The sequence below is a fragment of the Poeciliopsis prolifica genome, unplaced genomic scaffold, assembly GCF_027474105.1.
Source record: "Poeciliopsis prolifica strain line A6 unplaced genomic scaffold, Auburn_PproV2 SCAFFOLD064, whole genome shotgun sequence".
Classification (NCBI taxonomy): domain Eukaryota; kingdom Metazoa; phylum Chordata; class Actinopteri; order Cyprinodontiformes; family Poeciliidae; genus Poeciliopsis; species Poeciliopsis prolifica.
This window is the reverse complement of record NW_026562439.1, coordinates 2,039,725-2,063,351: the sequence shown is the minus strand read 5'-3', so window position 1 is coordinate 2,063,351 and position 23,627 is coordinate 2,039,725. Positions and strand designations below refer to the sequence as shown.

The following is a 23,627-nucleotide window of genomic DNA, read 5'->3' as shown; positions in this document are numbered from 1 at the left end:
TTACGTTACCTGATTTAAGTTTTATAAAACTGTCACTGAGCCGCCCTAACAAGTGAAAGCTGATAGCTGGAGGTGGAAGGTTCAATAACCAGAGATGGCAGAACGTCACGCTAAACGGCTGAATTTATGCTCATGTGGAGAGGCTGTGTGGGAGTTTCTGCTGCTATGAAATTTATTTATTTAAACACTTTTTCATCAGTTTTGAGGCCCAGTTGCCCAATGTAGGGGTTTTAGTTCTGATTTCTGTCCTTTCCAGGAAAACACTCCTTGGAGTTGTTTATTGTTTGGGACATAGACACCATGTTTCCCTTCTTTTCTTTACCTGGTTTTGCTGCTCATAAAGTGCAGTCTCTGCTCCAGCGTATAAATAAAATTGTCTTGATGGTGGTAAATGAAACCACTGAAGCAAACACCTTGTCATAAAGGAAAATGCCAGGATCTGGTTCCATTTCTAATCCAGTCTCTTTGTGTTGGACCACAGGACCCATCTGAAGTCCTGAAGTGATCAGAACAAAGCAGCTTCTCTTTTTTATTAGCTTGGAGAACACACAGCACCAGTTTCTAACAAAACCACTATTTTCCAAACCTAACAACAGCCTATCATCCTGATGTCCACCAAATAAAACCTTGCAAACCTCTGAACAAATTACAAATTGCATTTGACAATGAGCCCACAGTGTGTGTGATCACAGCTGACACATTTGGCCTGCTTTAAATGGACCGGAGTTTGTTTTCCTTTTTGGTCTGATTCCAACGTCCCACAGCATGTCAGAAGGTTCTGCAAATGTTCTGCTGATGACCCATCATTTGGTTTAGATGTGTTGAACCAGGGAAAGAAGTGAAACATGCAGGACGGCTGTCCTTGAGTCCACTGTCCAAAGCCATTGTTGTTTCCTATTCCGTTTAAATGAAAAGCAGACATGCAGCAACATGATGGGGACATTACACTCAGTCATGGTCACAACTAGCATCACTCTTTCAAAGTTGTTGTAACACTATACAGCAACTTAATGGCCAACAAAGAGTCCAACCATCCAGGACTGCTGCCATCATGGAAAAACACAGTGAAACACAACTACACTCAGTCCAGATATTTAGTTCAAGGTCTAAATCCTCGCTGAACGTTCGCGCTCTTTCGCTCGTAATAAGGTCAATGTGCTCCTCTGATACCCTTGTGGAAGCTTCCTAGACCTTGCGAAGATCATCCAGGCTTTTTTTCATTTTCTTCCAGGGTGGAGGGAGCCTTTCCTGAAACTGCAGCACATAAAAGTCTTTATGGACAATTTCAGGTTGGAGGAGGATGTTACGAGGTAGAACATAACACAAAGACTAGGTAAAGTCTCCTTCACAGTTTCTAACAAACCATAAAATCTGCATTCATGGCTTCCTCATGAACATACTTGAGGATCTGCCACACTGAGGTCAAGGCTCCACAAAGCTGGTGAAAATCAGCGCTCCCAGTCTGACCAGATCCCCTGGGCTGTGGGAAAGATGTGGTGGGGAAATGATGCCGAAACCGTTTGGCTCCAACTCCAGCTGCCACAGCACTTCACCAGCTCTGACAATCACAGCCATGTTCCTGAGATGTCTGTCTTCCATGCAGGCGATTTATGACTGCCGGCCACGGAAACAGAAATGCTGTCATTTTCCATAAACAGAAGATTGGTTTTATCTGGAAACACAGCAGAAACACAGCGCTGTGTGTGAGGCACAACTCCACATAAAAACTGTCAGATCTGATTAGAAATGTGACAAAGTGTATGTGGAACTTTGAAGTAATGAGCTTCCAGATATTCCAGAGAAATTCCTCCTCCGACTGGACAGCGAGTTAAACTTTAGCATTGAGTCACTTCTGGATAATCCATTTGTTTTGGATAATGAAGTTGGACAAGACGCGGTATTTTCCCTGCATAAACTTTGTGCTGTGTCACATGGCCTGAGTAGTGGGTTGGTTTCCTACATTTGCTGCAGAATGACATAAACAAACAGAACCATAAACTCACAAATCACTGCGGTTAACAGCACTGACAGGGAGAATGTTTTTAGCACAGATCTTTTTCTCCAAGATTGAGTCAAGTTTGCAGTGACTGAAATGAGCATTTTCACAGCAGATGCATCCAATACAGCCTGCAGGGAATCAGTCATGATGGGTCTGCTAAACCCAAAATAGAAAACCTAATATTTAACAAACATTATTAATCTGCAGTGAATTATTTTAGAAAGTAATAGGGTATAAAACTGACCCAACTGAAAGTATAGATATGCACTTTATGGACTGTGACTCTAGCTAAACCACTAATCCTGGATCTAAACTGTTTCAATGCCAGCAACTAAAACACACAAGTTCAGATGTTAAAAACTTTCATAATGAAGTCCGGATGAACCAAGCTGCCCGCTGATCATCATCTCTCGAACGTCACGGCCTACCTTTAATCATATTTAACTGGTCACATATGCAGATAGATTTTCTCCAGTTGTCTGTCAGACACTAAGAGGTGGAAACTTTTTTGGAAAAAAACAGGAGTTTTCTGGAAAACATCCCTCAGGGTGGTTCCAGCAAACATCAGCCTCCTCCATTCAATCATAATGACCTTGAATGAATATTATATCTCCCTTTGCAAGGTGGATCTGAACTACTCTTTACTTTTTCACCTTATTTTCTCAACAGGAGCTTAATCCTAATTAGCAGAACCAATAATGTCTCATACAGGCAGAAAAACACCAACAATCCTTTAACTTAACCTACTTTAGATCAAGTCTGCATGAAAGAACAACAACCGGAATAAATAATAACATATGGGAGCAATGCAATCTGCTTTCAAGAAAAGTTGAGGAAAAAATAGATCCAACCTGCAAAATGTCCTGGCGAGGATGAAAAGGCAGAATGTTATTTCTCTGACTCTTTGTGGCAAGAATGTTAAGAGAAAATACAACGTAATTAAGAGGGAGAGTGTCAAGATGTCAGAAAGACGGCCTGCACAGTCCCAAAGGCTGCAGCAAAGTCCTGCATGCAGGAAGGTGGTCGCGGGACATTTTCCAACATTTCAGAAGTGTGTCTTCTGAAATCTCCGAGTGATTTCAGAAGCCTCCTAGTGATGTCATCATCACACCGTTGCTCCACTTCTTTGGCCCAGAACATGACGACAACACACACAAATTCAGTTTTTGGAAAAGACTTCCAGGCAAGTTCAGGAGTTGCTCTGGTTGCTGTAAGAGCTCCGATGAACGTGGATAGCTTTCAGCCGGGACTGGTGAACAGATGCAGTCAGGTCCGGAAATGAGGAAGCGGAATCACAGAGGAAAATTCCTCATGATGCACCTCATACTCCAGAAATGCTTTAGAGTTAACATTTGATGCTTCTAACAGTCATAAACATGTTATCCTGAGGTCACACCGCAAAACATCATTTCCTGCAAAACATCTCAAAGTTGATAGACAAACCTTTCTGTGATGCTCACTTCAAATAGTTTGTCACCCAGAGAACCATGGCAGGGCCAATTTTTTAGGTATTTTACTTTTTTGCTTTCAATTCAAGTAAAGATCTAACTTCCTAGAACAAGTCTAAACAGCTAGGTGCCTCTGGTGACATCAGAACAGGCGAGAGTCATTTCAGTTTCATCCTTAAGAATCTGATCAAAGGTCCTTCATTAAAAGTGTTTTCATGGACACCAACAAAGCCCTCAGACTGCACTTTGGACCCGTCTAATGATTTTGTGACCACAGATGCATTGAAAAATCATCTGCTTATCAGAATCAGAACACTTTTAGTTCAGTTGGACCAGTTTGAGTCAGAAGTTTCAAAGTGGGATCTTTTAGTGGTCAGTTCATGCATTATGCCAAAACCTGTCCCGTTAGCGTTTACCTAAAGGACAAAGCTTCAGAGAGGAAGCTGTTATTGAAGGAAAAAACTAAAGCTAGCTGTAATCAGAAACAGTGCAAACAAAATTATAGGAAAACAAGGAATTTAAAAGAATACTGTGGATAAGGTGAACTTAGTGGAACTATGAGGCTGTTTCATCAAGCTAGCGAAAAGGCGAACTTTAACAGGAAACTGGAAGGATGACCCTTCTACAGTAAACTCGCTTTGCTTTATTTCTGCTTTCATAAAGAAACTGGATCTGGTTAATGTTGGCAGTTTTTTGGTAACATGACAGGAAATGTAGATTTAAGTAAAGAAACTGCAGTTCACATGACAGTCCAGCTAATTGCTCATATGACATGCAAAAGCCTTCCCCCTTTTTCCTCCATACTTATAGACCTGAGCCGGCCAAACAGCTCCCCCTGGTGGAGCCGAGCCCTGCAGCCAGAGTTTGAGAGAGAGAGAAGAAGAATATGAGGTTCCTCCAAACAAAGCAGAGAGGAAAAGCAGAGGCTGGGAAGGTGCTGAGTGTGCATAACTTCATATGAGTGTTTATGCTTCTGTGTTTAACAGGCAGAAACCTTAAATCTCAAACAGCGTACATCTTTAAAACAGTTTTCTAACCATGAATACAGTTGATAGGCAGAGTTCTGATGGTTGTAGGCGTTCAGATTTAAAGAAAACACAGATGGACTCACCACTTTCACTCTTCTCGATCACATCCACCGTCTCGCCAGCCTTCAGGTTGATCTCAGAGTTCTCCTGCCTCTCGTAGTTGGCCACGGCCACGTACTGCTCCAGCACCATGGGCTCTGAGCTGTCAATCCCTGAGGGGAAGAAACAGGCTGTCAGCCACCTGCCGGCCGTGGCGCCCCGCGAATGCCCGCTGCACCCTACACCCCCACCGCCGCCCCTGCAGGGCACCCGGTGTGTGGCCATCAGCCGACCCCAACTCCCCGCCGCTACGCCTCCCAGTCCAATCGGAAAACAACCTCCTAAATCGGCTGCATCGTCCCAAATGTCTGGCCATACAGCTGTTCCAGAGACAACAACCGAGCAGCATCGGAAGGAGTCAGACCCAAAACAGGGACGGAAAGAAAAATGTTTACAGGATCTTCATCTTCCACCAACAGAAGATCCATAAGTGACCCAAATCGGCAAATCCAAAAGGAAAAGGAGAAGAAACAGAGGAGCGGGAGAAGAGTGGGGAGCGAATGAGTGGAAGAACGGTGAAGTTTCCCTGTGGAAAATCAGCAGTGGTTGAGAGGAAAAGCCTCCCCTCCACCGCCTGTGGGAGCCAGGCGTTGGACAGGCAGTCTGAGGGGGACGGGGGGAAGTGAACACACCAATCATAGCAGTCAGCACTGCTGGCCTTAAATAGAAACATATGAGTGGACCAGGGAAAGGCAGAGAGACTCGGGGAAAAGGAGGCTGGGTCCATGTTGGTGTAAAACCAAAAGGGAGAGTGTTTAGATGGAGCTTGGACACTTTGTTTTTCTACTTTCCTTCTCTCTAATGCCGCAGCTTTTAACAGTTGTTTTCTACTGTTATTTTACTTGTTCAAACTCAAACTGTTAAAGCTGTTCATTAAGCTTCAAGGCTATAATGTTAAGGGATGGAAAATATTCATTTAAAATGAATATTTGAAACACAATCCTGGCTACTGCCCGTCACCTTATGGTGTTTGTCTCCAACCGTAAACTCAAAGCAAATATCTGGAATGTGAAAATGTGATCGAGAAGATGCCACGGCGGCTCCTTCTGCTGCATCAGCTGCTGTTTTCCTCCACCTGTGCTGTCCCATGTAAGCTGTCCCATGTAAGCTGTCCCATGTAAGCTGTCCCATGTAAGCTCCACCAGCCAGAGGTTCCTGGACAGATTCTTAACGTTTCGTCTTTGTCCTCACTGCTCGTTGATGAGCCTCAGGTTCCCCCTTTTCTCTGTGGCCCTCACCAGAAGTCTCCAACTCCAGATCTCAAGAGCAGCTCAGCTGCATCCCAACACCTGAATCAAATGCTTCAATTATCTCTTGGGAAATGTTTGATTCATGACTCTCTTAGCGTTCAAGACCCTTGAACTGACCTTGGTTTTGCACTCTGACCTCTCATTTCTTTTGTGTATGAAACTTTCCCATTTCCTATCTAAACCCATGTAACGCTGGATTCATCATTATCGGATTTTCTGACTGTCGTATTTTGAATCTGCTCAGTCTGGGACTCCGATTCTCAGCAGCGTCTTGTGACGTCGCCTGCTTTTCCTGCCGCTTCCTGATTTTCCTCCTGAGTGTTTTCAGCACTTCAGTGTGCAGGAAGGCACCAGAGGAGTTTTTCAGTTGCTAAATTGATCTCATTCGTTTGGATCTGCACACTAACAAACCCTTGGCGGAGCTCCTCTCGGATTAAGGATCACTCATCAATCTCGAGTGCCTTCTTGTTTGACTCCATGTATTTTCAGTGGAGATTTCCAGACTCTTACCAGCTGCAGATTTCTAATAAATCTCCGTATAGAACTTTGTGTTCAGTCGGATTTGCAGGTCACTTGTCTGGTTCGTTAGTCATATTTCATTCATTAACTCTGTCATCATCAGTTTCCTGACTATGCTACACATGACTGAGGAGTCGGGAAAGGGTTTCAAACTTGGTGAACCAAAACCAAAGAATATTTTATACCAGCAGGACAGCACTTCGACGTCTTCTACCACATTTCATAGAGTTAAAGCATAAACAGTGGGAGGAAAGTAACGTGACCATTGTTCTGTGCTTCAGCTGTTCTGGGTTTCGTTTTCCCCTCCCTGCTGCTCTGCTCAGGGTTGGATTCATGTCTTGAAAGGAGGTTGATTTTTCTGTTTCTGTGTTAAGACATGTTTCGGATCGTTATCCTGCTGAAATACCCAAATGATGACTTTGTTTCAGTTTAGTGCCCTCCAAAAAGGTTTTCAGAATCTTTGGGGGGGAAAACGAGCCCACAGCATCACAGATCCTCCGCTGTTCTTAACAGTAGGTAGGAGGGGCTTTTCCACATACTCTGTCTTTATTCCTGCCAGACGCACTTGGAGTGCAAGTCGAGAGAAACCTGAATCTCATCAAAGCATACGGTTCCAGGTCAGAAACGGCTTTTCCCTTTTTCCAAACAGCAGCTTGAATAGATTTAAAGAGAATCTGTGACTCCGAGACGCCACGCTTTGCAGCAGAGAGCTTTTTTTATCGTCCAGCTCATCCAGCTAATGGCAGGAAATGGACCTGTGTCATGTCATGTTCATTCCCCAGGGAAACAGAAACTCATAAATTACTAATCAGATGTTCCTGGGCACAGAATTAAAAATGTAAAGTATTCTAAATGCTTCATTTATATTTATTTAAATACATTTTTAATACTGTTAACAATTTTAGCATTGGTGATTTTATTGCGGATTAAAAATAAATATTTTTGTTAATTTAACTTTTTACAACTGCAGAACTTTTTTTAAATTTGAAGGTTGAATTTTTCTAAAGTTTTCCAGAATAAAATTTATGCAACTTTTACAACCAACTACTTTATTCTTAGCTTTTTCTAAAATATGTTTTGTTTCAGTTTATTCATCTCAAGGTCAAACTAATTTGGCCAGTCAGCTGGAAATGACTTTCAGGGAGTTTGTGGTAATAAACAATCATTTCTAAGGGATTTTTAGCATTTATTTTGTGTCTGGAAATGACTTCTTTCTTTTCAAAAGTTTTCAAAAAATAATACAAAGCAGTAAACAATAGTTATTTAGTGTTCAGTGTTTGAATAAAAGACCAGTTTGGAGCAAACTTGTGCATTAAGTAGGCCTGGGAAAGTGGATGAATCACATAAAAGCCCCATGCACAGCACTTTAAAATATAATTAAGCATCTCTAAATGTCAAGTGAGCTGGCAGGGAATAAGAACAGCCCATAACTTCACTTCCCCACTGGGTGAGGCTGAGGGTTTCTCTGTTTTCTTTAAAAATTTTAACATAAATGATGAAGTGAAGATCAGGTGGTGAAGCTGGTGGAAATTAAATTAAAAGAAGCATATTTCCTACTGTTTACATGCTGTATGTTACAGTGATGATAAAAAAAATGCCTTTTTTAGAACTTACATGAATCATTAAATCTTCTAACATTCTGTGTTTTGGTAAATTTACAGGCGCATGCAAAGGTTTCTGCCAAGCTGTAAATAATTACTTTAATTAGAGCCTTGAAATGAAAGTTTGTTGTTCTTGGGTAGCTTCGATGCCCAACAATATTCCACTACAAGCTTCACTCTGAATAATGCATGCCAGCAGGCTTTAATGATCAGGGCATATCTGGAGTAAGCAACATTAAACATGAACTACTTGCAGTTTGCCAAACCTCTGTTAGCTTGTGTGGAGGTGAGGATACACACAGCTGGGCTGCAGTAAATAGCTTCATCTGCAGAGGGCCTGAGCAGAACAGGGCGAGCAGGAACAGAAAGGAGGACTCACTTCCAGGGCAGGGGAGTCGTCCAAGTCATAAATATTTTCACGGTTTCAACTTATGAAAGGGAAAGGGTGGCATGATGAGTGCATGCCAAGGAACATGCTTCGTAACATGGAAAATAGAAACTAAATACTCCAACTGCAGCTCATGTAAACATAATGGTGGGAATATTTTTGTAGTTACAGCAACGCTGGTGTCTCAAGTAATGCTTTTTGTATTTCTTTTAAGCTTTACTTCAAAATGAACCATTTTTGGCTAAAAAGCTTATTGAGAGTCGCTGGATTCTATTTGCAAAAGCAACTTCAGCCACGTCTCAATGAGGAACTGTTGCACAAAGTAGAACCACACTAACGTATTGTGCTAATGTTCAGATTAGAGCAGAAGGAGAAGGTCACAGATTGCAATAACAAAGAGCAGCAGTCAGTTCCAGGCAGAAATCTTCACATGTTCGTTTCTATCATGTCTGGAAATCTGACACACAAGGCTCTGACACTATCAGCTAAGCTAAAATAGCATCTCAATGCTAAACATGTAGCAGCTAATGCTAATGTTAGCGTCCACAGGCTACATTTATACAGGAGCTCCATGAATGATCCTGAAACACTGGAAAGTCTAATTATAGAATAACATTTTGCACCAATCTGTGACTCAATAAACTAAATAACAGATCGAAAACGAGAAACAAATTTATTGTGGAATTTCTTTGTCTATTTTTTTCAAAACTTTAGCAGCAAAAGGGGCTTTTGAATTGAAATATTGCTTATTTTGTCAATATCACATTTTGATTAAAATGTGATTAATTCTAACTAATTAAAGTCCCTACAATTAACTTGATTAAAAATTATAATAGAGGCCTATTACAAATGTTAAGTTATATTTGCTGTTTGAAGTGACAGAAGAGGCAGATCTAAGGGCTCTCAAGTATTTGCTGATTTTAGTCATTTGCGGCTGACTGTGGTTGATAATTCTCTCCAACACACCCAAAGAGAAATGCTTTTCTTTTCACTTCTTGCACAGAATCATACAGACGTGCATGAGATCAAGGGTAGTGACCAAAAACAAAGCAACAGACTGAATTCTAAGTTGTTGGTATGCTACATGCATCCCTGCTGCAGTCCTCGTTCTGGCTCTGGCTCTCCATCCAGCTGCTGTCTCACCAGGCAGGTTTCTCCTGGATGGGAGAACAGCATGCAGGGAGACGGAGAGCCTGATTCTGAGCAGATGGGACATGCAAAGCAGATGTCCAGAGAGAGCTGAGGTGTGAAGAGGAACAAACAAACGTGACGCAGCTCTCACAGCACATGCATATGACCATGTTGACAAAGACACACACACACAAGGCTACCTGAGGCCTCTTTCCTCGGGCTGTCTGTAAAGCCGTACATCCACACTGCAGACAAAGAGAAGGAGGAGCAGAAGAAGAGAGAAAGAGGGAAAGAAATTATTTAGCATCACAGCAAGACAGAAGCAACAGTCAGCAGAGATAAATCAGAGTTGGGTCCAAAGTCTGGCCCAACTCATCAGGGCGTGATGGACGAATGGATGAAGGGCGTCTAACCACAGAAACCCTCGCCTCCCATTTTCACACTGTTCCAACATGACCTGTCCAGCATCTCTGTCTACATTTCTCTCATCACTTCTGGAATGCCAGAGGAGGTCCAGTATGACCAGCCACCCAATGTTTCCAAACGACAGGAGCTGCCAGCCAGGAAATTACATTTCCTTCAGCGGGAGTCGCACAGAGGAGGTGGAGGACCGGGTGGAGGACCGGGGGAGGACCGGGTGGAGGTCTGAGGTTAGTGCAGATCAGGCAGAAATCAGGTTGTTCTGAGTATCTGCCTGATGGTCATCTTTTCCTCAATGTTGACAGAAATTAAGCACTAAAGTACTGAGAAGAAATGCAAGCCGGATGAGATTTTATTTCAGTATCTGTACGAAGGTTAAAGTTTTTGTATTGTATCTGAAAGAGTCCAAAAAGTGCAGCTTGGGAAACGGCAACACCAACATTAGAGGTTAAAATAAGTCAATTGAAATCATGAAGAAATGTGGGAAAAAACATTTCCTGTTTTAAATTATTATATGCCAAGTCGTATCGAGTCCTATCGATATCTTAGATATTTTTGTTGATTTCTCACATGCATGTTTTGAACTTTGCAGTGATATTTTTATGGCAATCACATGATGCAAATAAACAAGATTTCCTGTCTGAAAAGGAAGAAAAATAATAGTAAAAAATACAATAACTTGCTGCACAAGGTTATCAGAAATAACAGACAAATTTGTTTTTCTGGCTGCACCAGTAAATAATAAATGAACAAGGACGTTAAAAATCCTAAGCAAAACAAGATTTTAAAAGCTAAAACAGAAGAATAGAAGATAGACTTCATCCAGGTAAGGATTATTGCAGGATTTGATCTGTAAAGAATATATTTATTTTACATGTTTGTTACTATATGTGTTTTTTTTTTTTTTTGTAGCTTTCAGCAGGAGATTATCTTTCACTGTATGCAGGTAAATGGAATATAAGATATTTAAAAAATTCAGATGATTCCTAAAAAACTAAATCCTAAATGAAGCTGCAACAGAATCTGCAGGGCCAAAAGCTGATTGGCTGATTGGCTCGTCATCCTGCAGACAGAGACAGAAACATGCTGGTTCCAGGTCAGCAAGGGTCAAATCTGGACCTGCTTTCAACACACCAGGCTTCTCCTCAACGAATGATTCATGTTACTGCTGTCAACCTGCCTCATCCACAAACACAGGAGGTTTAATCCTTCACAGGTTTGTGATGAAGCCAGCAGAAGCAGCTCTGACCCAAATGTTCTGCTACTGTGTGGAAATTTACCCAAAAACAGACGATAAACACAAACAGTAACATCAATGGACCCTAAATCTGTTTCTAGCTTATGTCCCAGTGGAGCCTCAACAACAAGACTCCACAGTTTATGTCAGTGACATTTAATCCAGTTCAGCCAAAGAAAACTCATATTCATGGTTTGTCATCATAGTATGAACTTCAAAATATTATAGTTTGCTTTGATGGTTGAGCTGAAAAAGAGTTTTGTCAAAATGTGTCAATATTTCCCTGAACTGAACATGTTCACTAAAAAAGATCCATCACAGTTAAAGTTGTGTACCAACATTATGTTGTTTTTGTTTATTTTCATTTAAAATTTATTCTTAATCAGTAAATATTCAGTTTTCCCAGTTTAATAGTAGAAGATTTTGAAGTTATTTTTGAAAACGTTGATGGATTTTTTCTCATTTTGTCCTGGAAATAAACAGAAATATGATCCCATTTATTTAACACATCAGATACTTTAAATGCTGCAAACAGTAGGAAGGTTTTCTTGACTCAGTAAAACAAAACAAGTTAGCAGAGGAGAAACGTGATGTTTTCTGTCACTTTGAGGCATAAAAGTTAATCAGGTATGTTTGAAAATATTAATCATCTTTGCTGACCCAAATCGTCAGAGCAACTTAATTTGATTTTTTCTATTTGCTGAATATCTCAACAGTTTTTAATTAAATAATCTAAATCAAGTTTTAAACATCTATATTTTAGTCATTTTCTTCTCAGTTTTTCACCTTGAGAATTTTTAAATTTAAATTGTTTCACAAATAGATTCTTTTTTTTTTTCAAGGATTTATTCGACCTTTGAAAATGTTTTCAATATAATATCTGGCAGCAAGCTCATTTTACCTCCTTTTTTTCATGTGTTTTTATGCAAAACTGTCAACAATCCTTGCAGTTCATCCCGAGCAAAGCGGAAAGAGAAGAGCGTCGTGACTTTGACAGAAATCCATCAGCTCCAATCAGCTAAACCTGCTGCCACTGCTCATGGAAACGCCGTCAGACACACAGATTGAGATGTACAGCAATCAGTTATCGATTTGCCAAAAGCAAACAAGCAGAGGATAATCACACAACAAGGACATGGACAATGTCAAAGCGCCAACAGAAGCTGAGTATCGACAAAAAGTTTTATCAAGAAGAGAAACAAGAGGCGAATCAATTTTTCTGCAGCGAAAGTCAGAAAGAGGAATAACATTTGTGTGCAAATGAGGAGGAGGAAGAGCGAAGAGAAGAGAAGCTGCAGTAGCATAAAAGCCAGGAAAGGTAACAAATCCAAGAGGGAAACCAACAGTTACTGTGGAATCCAGGTACGTCCCCAGGTAGGCAGGAGGAAACCTTTAACCTGCATTGAGTCTGCAGGAGCTGCAGACATATAAATCTGTCCTTTTTTAATAAAAAAAAATATTAAAATAAAGCCACAAAATATCCAATTTGGAGCTTCTCACAAGCATCTCCTTTTTCCTGTAACATTTATATATTTAGAATTTAAAAAATGTAAATACTCCCAAATGTCTTTCCTTTAATTTAAAGATTTGATTAATTATAACATGTTTTTTAACCGTTTTTGGCCTTTTCAGAGCCTGTTGCTAACAGTTTGATCTGTTTTATCCAGAACGTCGGGTTGAAAAGTGCTGGATGAAATAAAGCTGTTAGCCATGATGGATGGTTCCAGGTCCAGGATGGGAATGCGGTGTGGGTTTCCGCCACAGGCCGAGTTTCTCCCCCATCCCAGTCTGTTCCACAATGAGCACCCTCGCATTTCCTCACCTCCTCCATATTTCACTGGAACACGCCTGAGTCTCCACTACGTAAACACACAGCAACGTGGCGCTGAAGTCCCGACCTCTTGTGACTGAGCTGCATTTGCTCCAGTTAAGAGCTCAATGCGATGTTAAATAATGAAGGTTTTCTGGACTCTTAAGGGGATGTGTGCATGTTGAAGGTTTGACAAAGAGGATACTGATGCCACAAGCAGCCACCCAACTCCACGATCAGTTTAACAGGTCTGTAAACACATCTGCCCCCCAGCTGTTCCTCCTGCACTTATAAAAGACCAACACACCGAGAAACAAGGCCCACCTTCCTGTTCTTCTTCAACACGACTGGCCGTTCCGACGTCAGCCTGAAACTTTATCCGCCGTGCCACGTAAACAAGCGGGGCCTGTCTGACAGCATCAACCCCTGTGGCCTCTGCAGCGCAGGCAGCAGCCTCCTCCAATCCCTCCAATCTGACTCCCACATGGGGGAGGACGGGCTCCTGACCCGGTGAGGAAAACACACAGCTGACATCTACAGTCCATCATTTTAAAGCAGCGTTTGTATCAGGCCCATATGAAAATCTGAAAATAATTTCTCTGGCTAAAATAAACCAAAGATTTCCATTGAAGTTTAGTCAAAGAACAGAACATGAATCTGCATCAATACAATTAATAATATCCAATAACGGGCTAACTTCCGCTAATAGCACATTTGTGCTTTTGTAAACGTTTAGTAAACTTCTTTTGGCTAGCTTTTGTTTCTCAGCAACATGGTTTCTCTTTTATCTCTTTACATCAAGTGACATAAACACTGTTGTTTATGAACAGTGGTGGGAATATTTCCACTGAAGCACTAATTGTACAGAATTGTTTTCAATAATTTCCTAACTTTGAAGATGTTTAGCACATTTAATGTACCGCACATTGATTTTTCTGTGGTCTTTCAAGATCAGATTAATTGAATTGAGATTAGTGCTTTAGTGCTTTAGCATTAGCTTCCAGTAAACACCGTGTTAGTGTAGCATTTAGCACTAGCAGAGCTAATGTTTACGATTAGGCCTTTAGGATTAGCGTAACTAACTTTTTAGTTAGCAGTGCTAAATATATCTAGACAGCTTTTGAACAGATTCAGTCACCTGAGAACCAGCAGTTTATCATGTATGGAGACACTTTCATGGCACAATTTGGGTCTCTCATCTTCAACATCACAGCCAAACTGGATATAGTTGCTGACCCTGTCAGTCCCTTTAAGGTCATGTAGGTCAGAGCAATGTTTCTGACACCTTGTTGAATCTTCTGCATGCTGCGAAAAATACACAAAACTGAATTTGATGCCGCCCAGAGCCAGTGAGCTGTACCTAATAAAGAGGCCCGTCGATGGCTCTTCCTCCCTCCTCTTATTCAAGACGTTTTAGTCTTTAGTTTGGTTAATGAAGCATTTATGACTACAGTCATTTTATAAGTGGATAAAATGTTGCAGCTTTCAACCAAACACATCATAGAAACCTGATGGTTCCTAAAATATCAAAGTTCTTTAAAGCAAAGACATGAGGACAATCGAGTCATTTATTATTTCCTGAGCTAATCAATAATTTTATAATCTGCTCTTTTAAAGCAAAAATCCAGAACACATTTACTGTAATCGTCCTCCAGACGTCCAGAAGCTTTTGTTAAGCAGCTGCTTTCTGGCTAATACTCTTTAAGAGCCATGACATTGTTAAGAGGCCTAAAGATCCTTCAGTGGTGAATGGATGAATGATCCTTCAGTCAAACAAGACGGCTGTTTTCCTTGTTTTGGCTTTTGTGGCTTAAAGCAAACATGACGGTGATAATGCTGCAAATCAGACTGAATGGTCTCAAAACTGAAAGACTTTGGTAAAAATGAAGACCTGCTGTTCAGCCACAGAGCTGCTAAAACACTGAATTAATAAAACGCAGAGAGCTGGAATCCAGCAGAAAGAGAACAAACTGTTTCTCTCATGATCCAAGATCCAAATCCGAGAGTAATGCTCCCTCACAACAGAACCGAACCAAACCCGTCCCTAAACCACACCCTGTATGGAGGCCCAAAAGTGTCTCAATTCAATAAAAAAATATTTACTTACATGTATCAATGCTTATTAAAAATGCATTAATAATATGTAACTGGACAGATACTTAAACAATATTAAATATATAGTTTTCAAATAAGGTTATTCAGCGTTTAAAAACAATATAAACATTTATGTAGAAATCTGAAATGCAGTTTGAGGGATTTCCAAAGTAATTATGCATTCATTACATTTTAACACATTTTATTAATCATTAGCTATGACACATGCAAATAACATTAATTTCTTTATCATGTTGTTTTTAACACTTGGCATTCAATAACCCCATGCTATAAAGTCTTGGACCAGAAGAGACTGGCAGCGTTATGGACCCAGCCCACAACAGAACCGACAGCCAGTCAGCGTCCCGCAATGGGACTGTAAATAAACCACAGACTGACACAGACACAGACATGTACTGACAGCTCACACGTCATGCAGCACCATGCTCCTCCAGGAGGAAAATACCATCGCAGCAAAGCAGAGAAAAACATCAGGTTTGGTTGAAGAAAAGCAGGTGACTTACCCGACTTGCGCTTGGATCCATAGTCCCTGAGGGAGAAGCAACACAGGAGGGACATGGTTAGTGACAGCGGACGCTACTGTCCCAAACAAAACATTCAGTCAACACACGTGCATCCTGACGCTGCGGCTCGGCTGCACTGCGCTGTGCAATGCATGTGTTTGAAGGAGAAAAAGGGAGTCGAGAAGGGAGGGATGACTTTGGCCAGCTGCCTGTACTCTCCGCAACAGACACAAATAAGTCATGTGACTCTAAAGCAGCAGCATCTCGATCCCCTTCCTCCCTCCGTCCTGTTAGAGGGGAAGACGACAGACCTCTCCCCACATTGGAAGGAAGGAGGATCAGCTTAAGATGCTTTGCTTAATGGCCTGTAATGGGATTATGGCACAAGTCTGAGCCACAGATCAGAGGCTGACGCAGAGCTGGTGTTCGTGAGGCTCGTCTGGCAGAAGGTGGGACAGAAGAAGACGGAGAAAATGAGAGTTTGGATGAAGACACCAGATAGTATCTACAGAAATAGAAATACAGGAGAGACAATCTGCAGAGCACCGCTCAGTAGACTGAGCCTTTGTTTCTGGTAAACCTGCCAGTGTCACCTCTGCTGCAGCATCTGGGAGCTCAGTAAACATCAGCAGAATGATGCTGCAGCAGCAGAATGATGCTGCAGCACAAAGTTTTTCACCTTCAAACAGAAAAACTAGACTTTTAACAGGGATCTATGATTCATTGGCTGAAGTTAGGAAAGATTCGTTCATCGACTGTTCAAGTAGATAGGTATTTATGTTCATGCTCTTATTTTGAAGGGGATGAGAACTGATGAGGCAGCGGTTCCCTTTCCTCCCCTCATGTTCTCAGAGCTGAAGCTACATCAGATAATGAGCTGACATCAGGAACCAGGAGTGGACACGTTTGCATTAAACTCACTTATAACTGGACAAACTGAGACTGTTGATTTAAACTAAACTCTGAATGACCGACATTAAACTGAGTAATGTGACGAATCAGATGGAGCGGGCGGAGCTGGCATGAGCAGCTGGTAAGGAAGCCGTGGACAGAGGCTAAAGGTTAAAACACTACAGTGTCTCTTTCAGAAGAGACTGTGGTGGTACCAGAGAGTCAGCCCTGATAAGTGGTCAAATAAAAGGATGCGTACCATAAATCGATGGAAGCACTCCGCGGTCAGCTAAAAGTCAGCAAGCAATTCTGGCCTTCTCCCTCCAATCTGCCAAAGTGGATCTCTCTAATTGAAGCAGCTCTGTTCACGTCTCATCTGAATAATTAGGGACCTAATCGTGTCAGGTATGAAGATGAGTAAATTGAGCTGAGAGATTTCTGCAGCAGAGGGTAACCGGACAGAAACTGTTCCCTGCGGTGCAGTTGGTGGGGAAGCTAATGACCTCTCACTGCGGGAGGTTAATGAATCCCTCCTCTCCAGCGTCTCTATGACTCGACTCTGTCTAATAAACACACACTGTCACAGATACAGGTAGGTGAGGAAAGTCAGTCAACTCTGTGCCTGGTGTGGGCCTCTGCAGTGACAGATTCATGGTGTCACTGCACTCTTGATCTTGTGATCTGATGCAGCCGTCGCTCTGTGACTGGCTTCAACAGATGAATGAAGCCTTTATCTCGACCTCTTTATACCAAGAACTGTGTGTGCTGGCAAGCAGAAATATGCCTCACTGTCACTGAAGAGGGACATGGCACAACTTTACCTTACTGATCCAATCCATCTGAAGTCAGGCTGGAGAGTAAAACAGCAGGAATGATATGGAGAACAACATATCTCCATATATCTGGACTGATGCGTTTGGATCTGGGTGGAAAGAGTCTGTCAGAGAACGTCTGCCAGGGTGGTTGCTCTTTTCACCCAACCTGCCACAATTCATGACACATTCAGATTGATTTAGGTTTTAGCTACTGCTACTCTTTCTACAAAACTCAGTGTTAAGCTTGAGTTCATTATGCACCGTTTATGTGATTGTAACCCACAAAAAGACACAGTCCTTTCGTTCTCATTTCCACATTGAATCAGACTTAACTTTTCCTGCTCTAGGTTAAGCGAGACCTAAAGCAGCGAGACCATAAGCGTTGACTCCGTTCTCCACTTGGGAATTTATTTGGTGGGATTCTGAGAGTTTGTCCATTTCTCTCCCAACCTTTGACCTTCTGGCTGGTAGCATCAATATTTCTATACTGTCATCTTTCCTCATTATTTCATCTGTTTGTATAGTGCACCAGTCCCTCCTGCAGCAAATTAGGCAAACAAATTTACAAAAACCTCTTTGTCATCCGACTCTACCCAGCCACACTCCGCTGTGGTTGCATGTGGCGTTTCTGTCCTTCATTTATGTGATGGAGGCCAAAAGCATCTGCAGGGGAAGGAGAAGCAAAACAGAGGAGGGAGGATGAAAAGCAAGAGGAGACACAGATTGTCCAGAGTTTAGCCAGTGACCCCTGCAGCTGAAATCAAACTCCTCCCGGGGGGCTGAGTAACCAACTGCTTTCCAGAATCTTCTACAGGTTTGAGAAGGAGGAAGAATGAGGTGCAGCGCAGAAAGGACAGCCGAGAAGAAGGAGCATTATGACTCAACACAGAGTATTTTACACCTGGGCAGACAGTAAAATACTTGGGCTTCATTCTGGGGGCAGAATGTTGAGGAATAATTGAAACTGATGAGATTAACCAGCTAAAGATAGAATAAAAGGCCTGGGTGATTTCTGACAGCCTCTTCATCCGCTTTGGTAATCTACAATAAATTAGGTTTTCTATTTTTAATTTTGGGAGTTTTTTTTTATTATTGGCCAAAACAGCAGGACCAAATGTCACTGAAATTTCTCCCTGGAGAATGGAGTAGAGTTTGGCAGATGGAAAAACAAAAACAGACGTTTTGTCCTCTGATCTCCACAGAGACCTGCAGCTCCATTGTAGTTTAATACAATTCAGCCGCACAAACAAAAAAAACTATACACCAGCAGTCAAATAACAGAACATATATGCATACTGAATGTATTTTATGTTAATAGGTAAAAAAGACAGATAGGTATCCTGAGTATTAAGTTCCAATTTGAATTTTCATGAATAAATGAGTCACATTTCACAGAAAAGCCTCTCAGGTGGCGAGCTGAAATGTTTGACTGAAAAATTATGATTTGGTGTTTTTCCATGGATGTTTGCTGCTAGAAGAGTCTGTTGAAAAGGTGGCGTTCCTCTCTACTGTCGCCGTGTGCTTTTTCAGGTGGAACAGTTGTGGCAAACCCCAAACCTTTCATTTAATCTACTGTTGTACCTACTGACTTCAAACATCAGGATTTTCAAATAATCTCTTTTCCACTCAAACTACAGAGTCACAGGATCAGTCTGCTGCCTTTCAAACCAACTATCATTACCGTTTCATTAGTCTTCATTTGCCTGTGTGATTTATACACTTTATATGGCTTGTGAAATTAGTCTGGGAAGGTAATGGATTTTATGCTGATGAAATCAGCTGATCAATATTTATCAGCATAACCTGCTGTGATCGAATGCTGCCTCGTTAGCAGCCTTGTGAAAAACAAATACTTCCTGATTATCACCTCATCCTCCCTTTGTCTCTCTTGCCTTCTGTTGATCCAGCGTCAGCCCCAAGGTTGCTCACGTCTCGGCCTAACCTTCCCAGCTGCCCCTTCACCTCCAGCTGCCCCTTCACCTCCAGCTGCCCCTTCACCACCAGCAGCCCTTCACCACCAGCTGTCCCTTCACCACCAGCTGCCCCTTCACCACCAGCTGCCCCTTCACCACTAGCTGCCCCTTCACCACCAGCAGCCCCTTCACCTCCAGCAGCCCCTTCACCACCAGCTGCCCCTTCATCACCAGCTGCCCCTTCACCACCAGCTGCCCCTTCATCACCAGCTGTCCCTTCATCACCAACTGCCCCTTCACCTCCAGCTGCCCCTTCACCACCAGCTGCCCCTTCATCACCAACTGCCCCCGGTCCAGACCTTTTTCTCCTCAGGAAGAACTTCACACAACAAATGTGGCAGTTGTGGTCCATATTTAATTAGTTTATGTGACTCTAGCTGTACTCCTTGTGAATCTCCGCCAACCTGCTGCTTGTGCACCTTTTTTCCTTCCACTTAACTTTACAGCCGCATGCTGGACTCAATGTTAATGAATAAATGTCAAGCCTGTAGGCCTCGTCATCGTGTGTGGGCTTTAGTGACAGGATGGCATGCAGGTTGGAAGAAGCTTTTCTTCTGTCTACATCACAAAATGACCCACAGCTTCTCTCACATCACACACACAAACACATTGCCACCTACTTATTCCTGATTAACCCCCAAACCCTCATCTGCCCTCCCCGCATCACCAGGGCTAAACCTCCTGCTTAAAACATCGCCTCCAAGGAACTGAAAAGCTGACCAATCACACGAGTTCATGACTTATTTCTGCAATAATCTGATCATCATGCAGCCTCCTCCGATCTCCTGCAGGCTCCAACCAAGGTCAGACTCTATTGTTGCTCATGCACAGGGCTGTGAGGGGGCGCAGTGACGGATAACATCTCTACAGCGAAGCTGCAGGATGCACATATTAATAAGGAATCTGTCGACATCATGGTGTGGAGAGGACAGATCATTCCTTTTAGGTTGATGTTTTTACGAACAGACACAAATCAAACAACATTTGATAAATGATAATGACCTAAAGAGTGGAAAAAGATACTAAAACAGGGAATGGGGGGTGGAGAAGTCCAGGAAGAAATGGATACAGCAGGAGAGAATTTCAATGCAGTGGAAATTTATCCGAGTGAGATGTGAGGATGGGAGGCATTCGATCAGGAGCAGAGAGGAACGGGACCGGCAGCAGAACTGGAAAAAGTAGCTTCATCTGTCTGGACTGTGAAGTAAGGCCCCATGTGGACACATGTTGTACAGCGGATTAGCCTGAAAGCAATAACACAGATGTCCTGAAACCCTGATTCTCACAAAAAACCAACCAAAATGATGCATTTTCTTATTAGTTTCATCCACGTCCAAACAAACAACGGCAGACAGAGGTGGCATTTCAATGGCTGACATCAAACAATCAAAAATCTCCTATGGCTTCAACTTAACACCACTTGAAAACCCCACTACATGCATTATAAGGTGGAATAAAGTAAAGATGAGGTAAATATGATAAACAATAAAAGCTAAAGATCTTTTTCTATCTTCATCTTTCCATTTACAGCTTCATGACACAAGATTTCAACATTTGTTGAGACTTCCTAAATGTTTTGCATAAAGAAATCACTGCTGCTTTTGCACAAAAAATGAAGCAAAAATATTTCATTTTAGTCATAAAATGAACATAAAGCCTTTGATTTTTTTGCTTTGAAATGCCAAAAAAATGGCAATAATTTCTGCATCACATTTTTTGTTTAAAGCAAGAAGATGAGCAGAAATGGATCTGGGTGTTTTCTGAAAGGATCCTTGGATTTAAAAGGCAAACAGCTGATTGCATCAGAGATCAATACAACATGTCCTAATGTTCCCAACAGGTGCAGTACCCCCTTCAGCAGACAGAGGTCGATAATGCACAAAAAAAGAAGAGGCTTTTCCCCCTTCATTTTGATCACTGGATAAAAATAAATTAATAAAAGTTTCTGAAACACATCCAGCCAGAAAATCAGAGCAAAGTTTCATAAGCAGATTTCATTCCATAAAAATTTCTGACTCTCCAGCTTAAGAGAAATCAAAAAGTCATCCTGACCTCTCACCCTCTGTTCTTGACCTCCTCATGCCCCTGAACCGCGTCTGTCTTCCTTCCTTCCTCATTTTACAGGAAGTGATAAGAGCACCTCGCCCGTCACCGCCCGCTCCGTCCATCTCGCCTCCGCCCCGTCCCGGCCTGCCCCTCTCAGAGCGAGCCTGGCTCATCATCTCCCGGTGAGTAAATGTGCATCACAGGGAGCAGCATCTAGAGCGGAGGCTGGGCTGCCGAAACAACCCGAAAACCGTCAACAAGCAGAATCAATTCTGTTTGTTAAAATAGAAACCTGTCTTGGGTTTGAGTGTTTCCAAATGTGGCTGAAAGAAAAACAAATCAATGAAAGCTCACTCACAAAGACTAATAATAAAAAACTAGATATCTCAGAGGCTGCACGCTCAGCTGACCGCTCCTCCTCACTCTGACATGCTTTAAGTGTTTAAACCGACTGAGCACGGTGCTGTTCATCACTCATCAGATCTCCAGTGAGCGCAACTGATCCTAAGAGCTCATCCATTAAGGTTGAGAGAGCCTGTCGCCTCTTTCCGAGCAGAACAGAAGAAAGCTGGGGGGATGGAGAGGTGCAGACCAAACACAAACTCAGTGCTTGTCTGGCTTCAGTTCGTTTCCTGCAGAAACCCATGGACTGGGCCAACTGGTTCTGCCTTGGAAGCAACTTTAGCTCAACTAAAGGAAAGATCCACTTTCACTTTCAGATAAAACACTGAGCTCTATGATGCAGGTCAAAACAGTGAACTTGTAAATGCCAAGCAGACGAAGACCGCTCCAAAAGCAGGTAGTGGACTATAACGCAGGGCATTCTGGGTAAATGAAACCAGAACAAGCGCAAGAAGCAAAGGAGAAATATCTATTTGTCTTTTGACATAAGCAAAAGAGAAATCTTACAACCACTAAAATCCGACGCTATTATTTTTATATTGTGCTTAAAACCTCCTCCTGAGGTTTTTGTTTCCTGCAGTAGATTCTGGTGCAGCGCCCCCACAGGTGAGGAGGGAAATAGATTTTTCAGGATCATTTGACACAGTTCCGTGTGAAAGAGAAGTGCAGCAGCTGAAAACGTAACAAATATTATAATTTTGGTACCAGATTGAATTCGCTTGTCCTCGGAAACCCCACACATGGTGGAATATCAGTCCAAGAAGATCCAGCATGTTGGACATCCTGTATTTTAGTCCCAACGTCTTTTGAGTGGACTAGATCACCCTGAGCACAGCAACCAGGGAAAGAGTATCTCTCATGATTATGTAAAGAGCCATCCTGATAATCACAGCTTCTGTCTGACTGCCAGAAGGGGAAAATCAGGACAAAAAATCAGCATGAAAATCCAGGCAGCAGTTTAAACGTTGAGATTTTATTTCCCCCCAGCTGCTGTATTTTCTGGTTCGTTTGATTTTGCCTTTCCACTGGAACGTGAGGCAATGTTTAAGTTTGATGACCAAAACGTCTCCAGATTTATTCAACAAGGTGATAAAATATCTCACACATTATTATTCATCCATCACAGAGTGATGGATGAATAATAATGACAAACTGTCCATCCATCTCCACATCCTTTCACCACAACACAAAACACACCGTCAGACACACACTCAGGACTTTAAATCATCTGATGAGCTCATCCCAAATGGCCCCATCCCTCTTTTCATCCTTCCATCCTCTCATCCATCCCTCTTTTCATCCTTCCATCCTCTCATCCCTCCCTCTTTTCATCCCTCCGTCCTCGGATACATTTTCATTTAGAAGATGCACTGAAGTGAAAGAACCAAAGAGCCACATGCACTTTCTTCCTCACAGCTTTGGGTTATGATGTCTAACACACCATTAACTGAGCAGAGTGAGTTCTTCATCCACACTGAGTGTTTTTTCTATATTGAGACAAGATGAGAGAAACCAGAGGAGGTTCTGAATCGATTTGTGTCAGAGCGGGTCCAAACGGTAGCTCTCCGTCAAGCCTGACTGTTTCAAACCGCTCAGCACAACCTGCTGCAAACAGCTGCATTCAACTCTTCTTGGTGCAGAATTTTTAATCTATTTTCTTCTGTTTACCTCTTTATTAATTTGTCACGTTTTTCAGTCTGCGTATAGGACGGGAATTACTCTTTAAAGTTTGTGAGTGTGTGTTTGATTTCAGGATTGGGTTCACAGCTGGAGACAAAAAATCTGCACAGGGATTTAAAACGTTTCTCCTGAAGAGCTGAAGAATTGAGGCCAGTGAGTTGTTGCGTCAGATTTTGCCTCAAGTTCCAGTTCTAGATTAGTAGCTGGAAACGCATGGAAAAACTAATGGATGGAAAAAATGTCATACATTTGAGTCAGTTAATGTTTTATTT

At 42.1% G+C, this 23,627-nt stretch overlaps 1 protein-coding gene across 1 annotated transcript in view; it reads right to left on the bottom strand.

The window, feature by feature from the left end:
- LOC129351055 (SH3 and PX domain-containing protein 2A-like) overlaps positions 1 to 23,627 on the bottom strand; it is an 84,533-nt gene that overhangs the window by 26,681 nt on the left and 34,225 nt on the right. Inside the window, 3 exon segments of the mRNA XM_055019829.1 lie at positions 4,559 to 4,687; positions 9,664 to 9,708; positions 15,549 to 15,574. Of these exon segments, the coding sequence (XP_054875804.1) occupies positions 4,559 to 4,687; positions 9,664 to 9,708; positions 15,549 to 15,574 (200 nt within the window).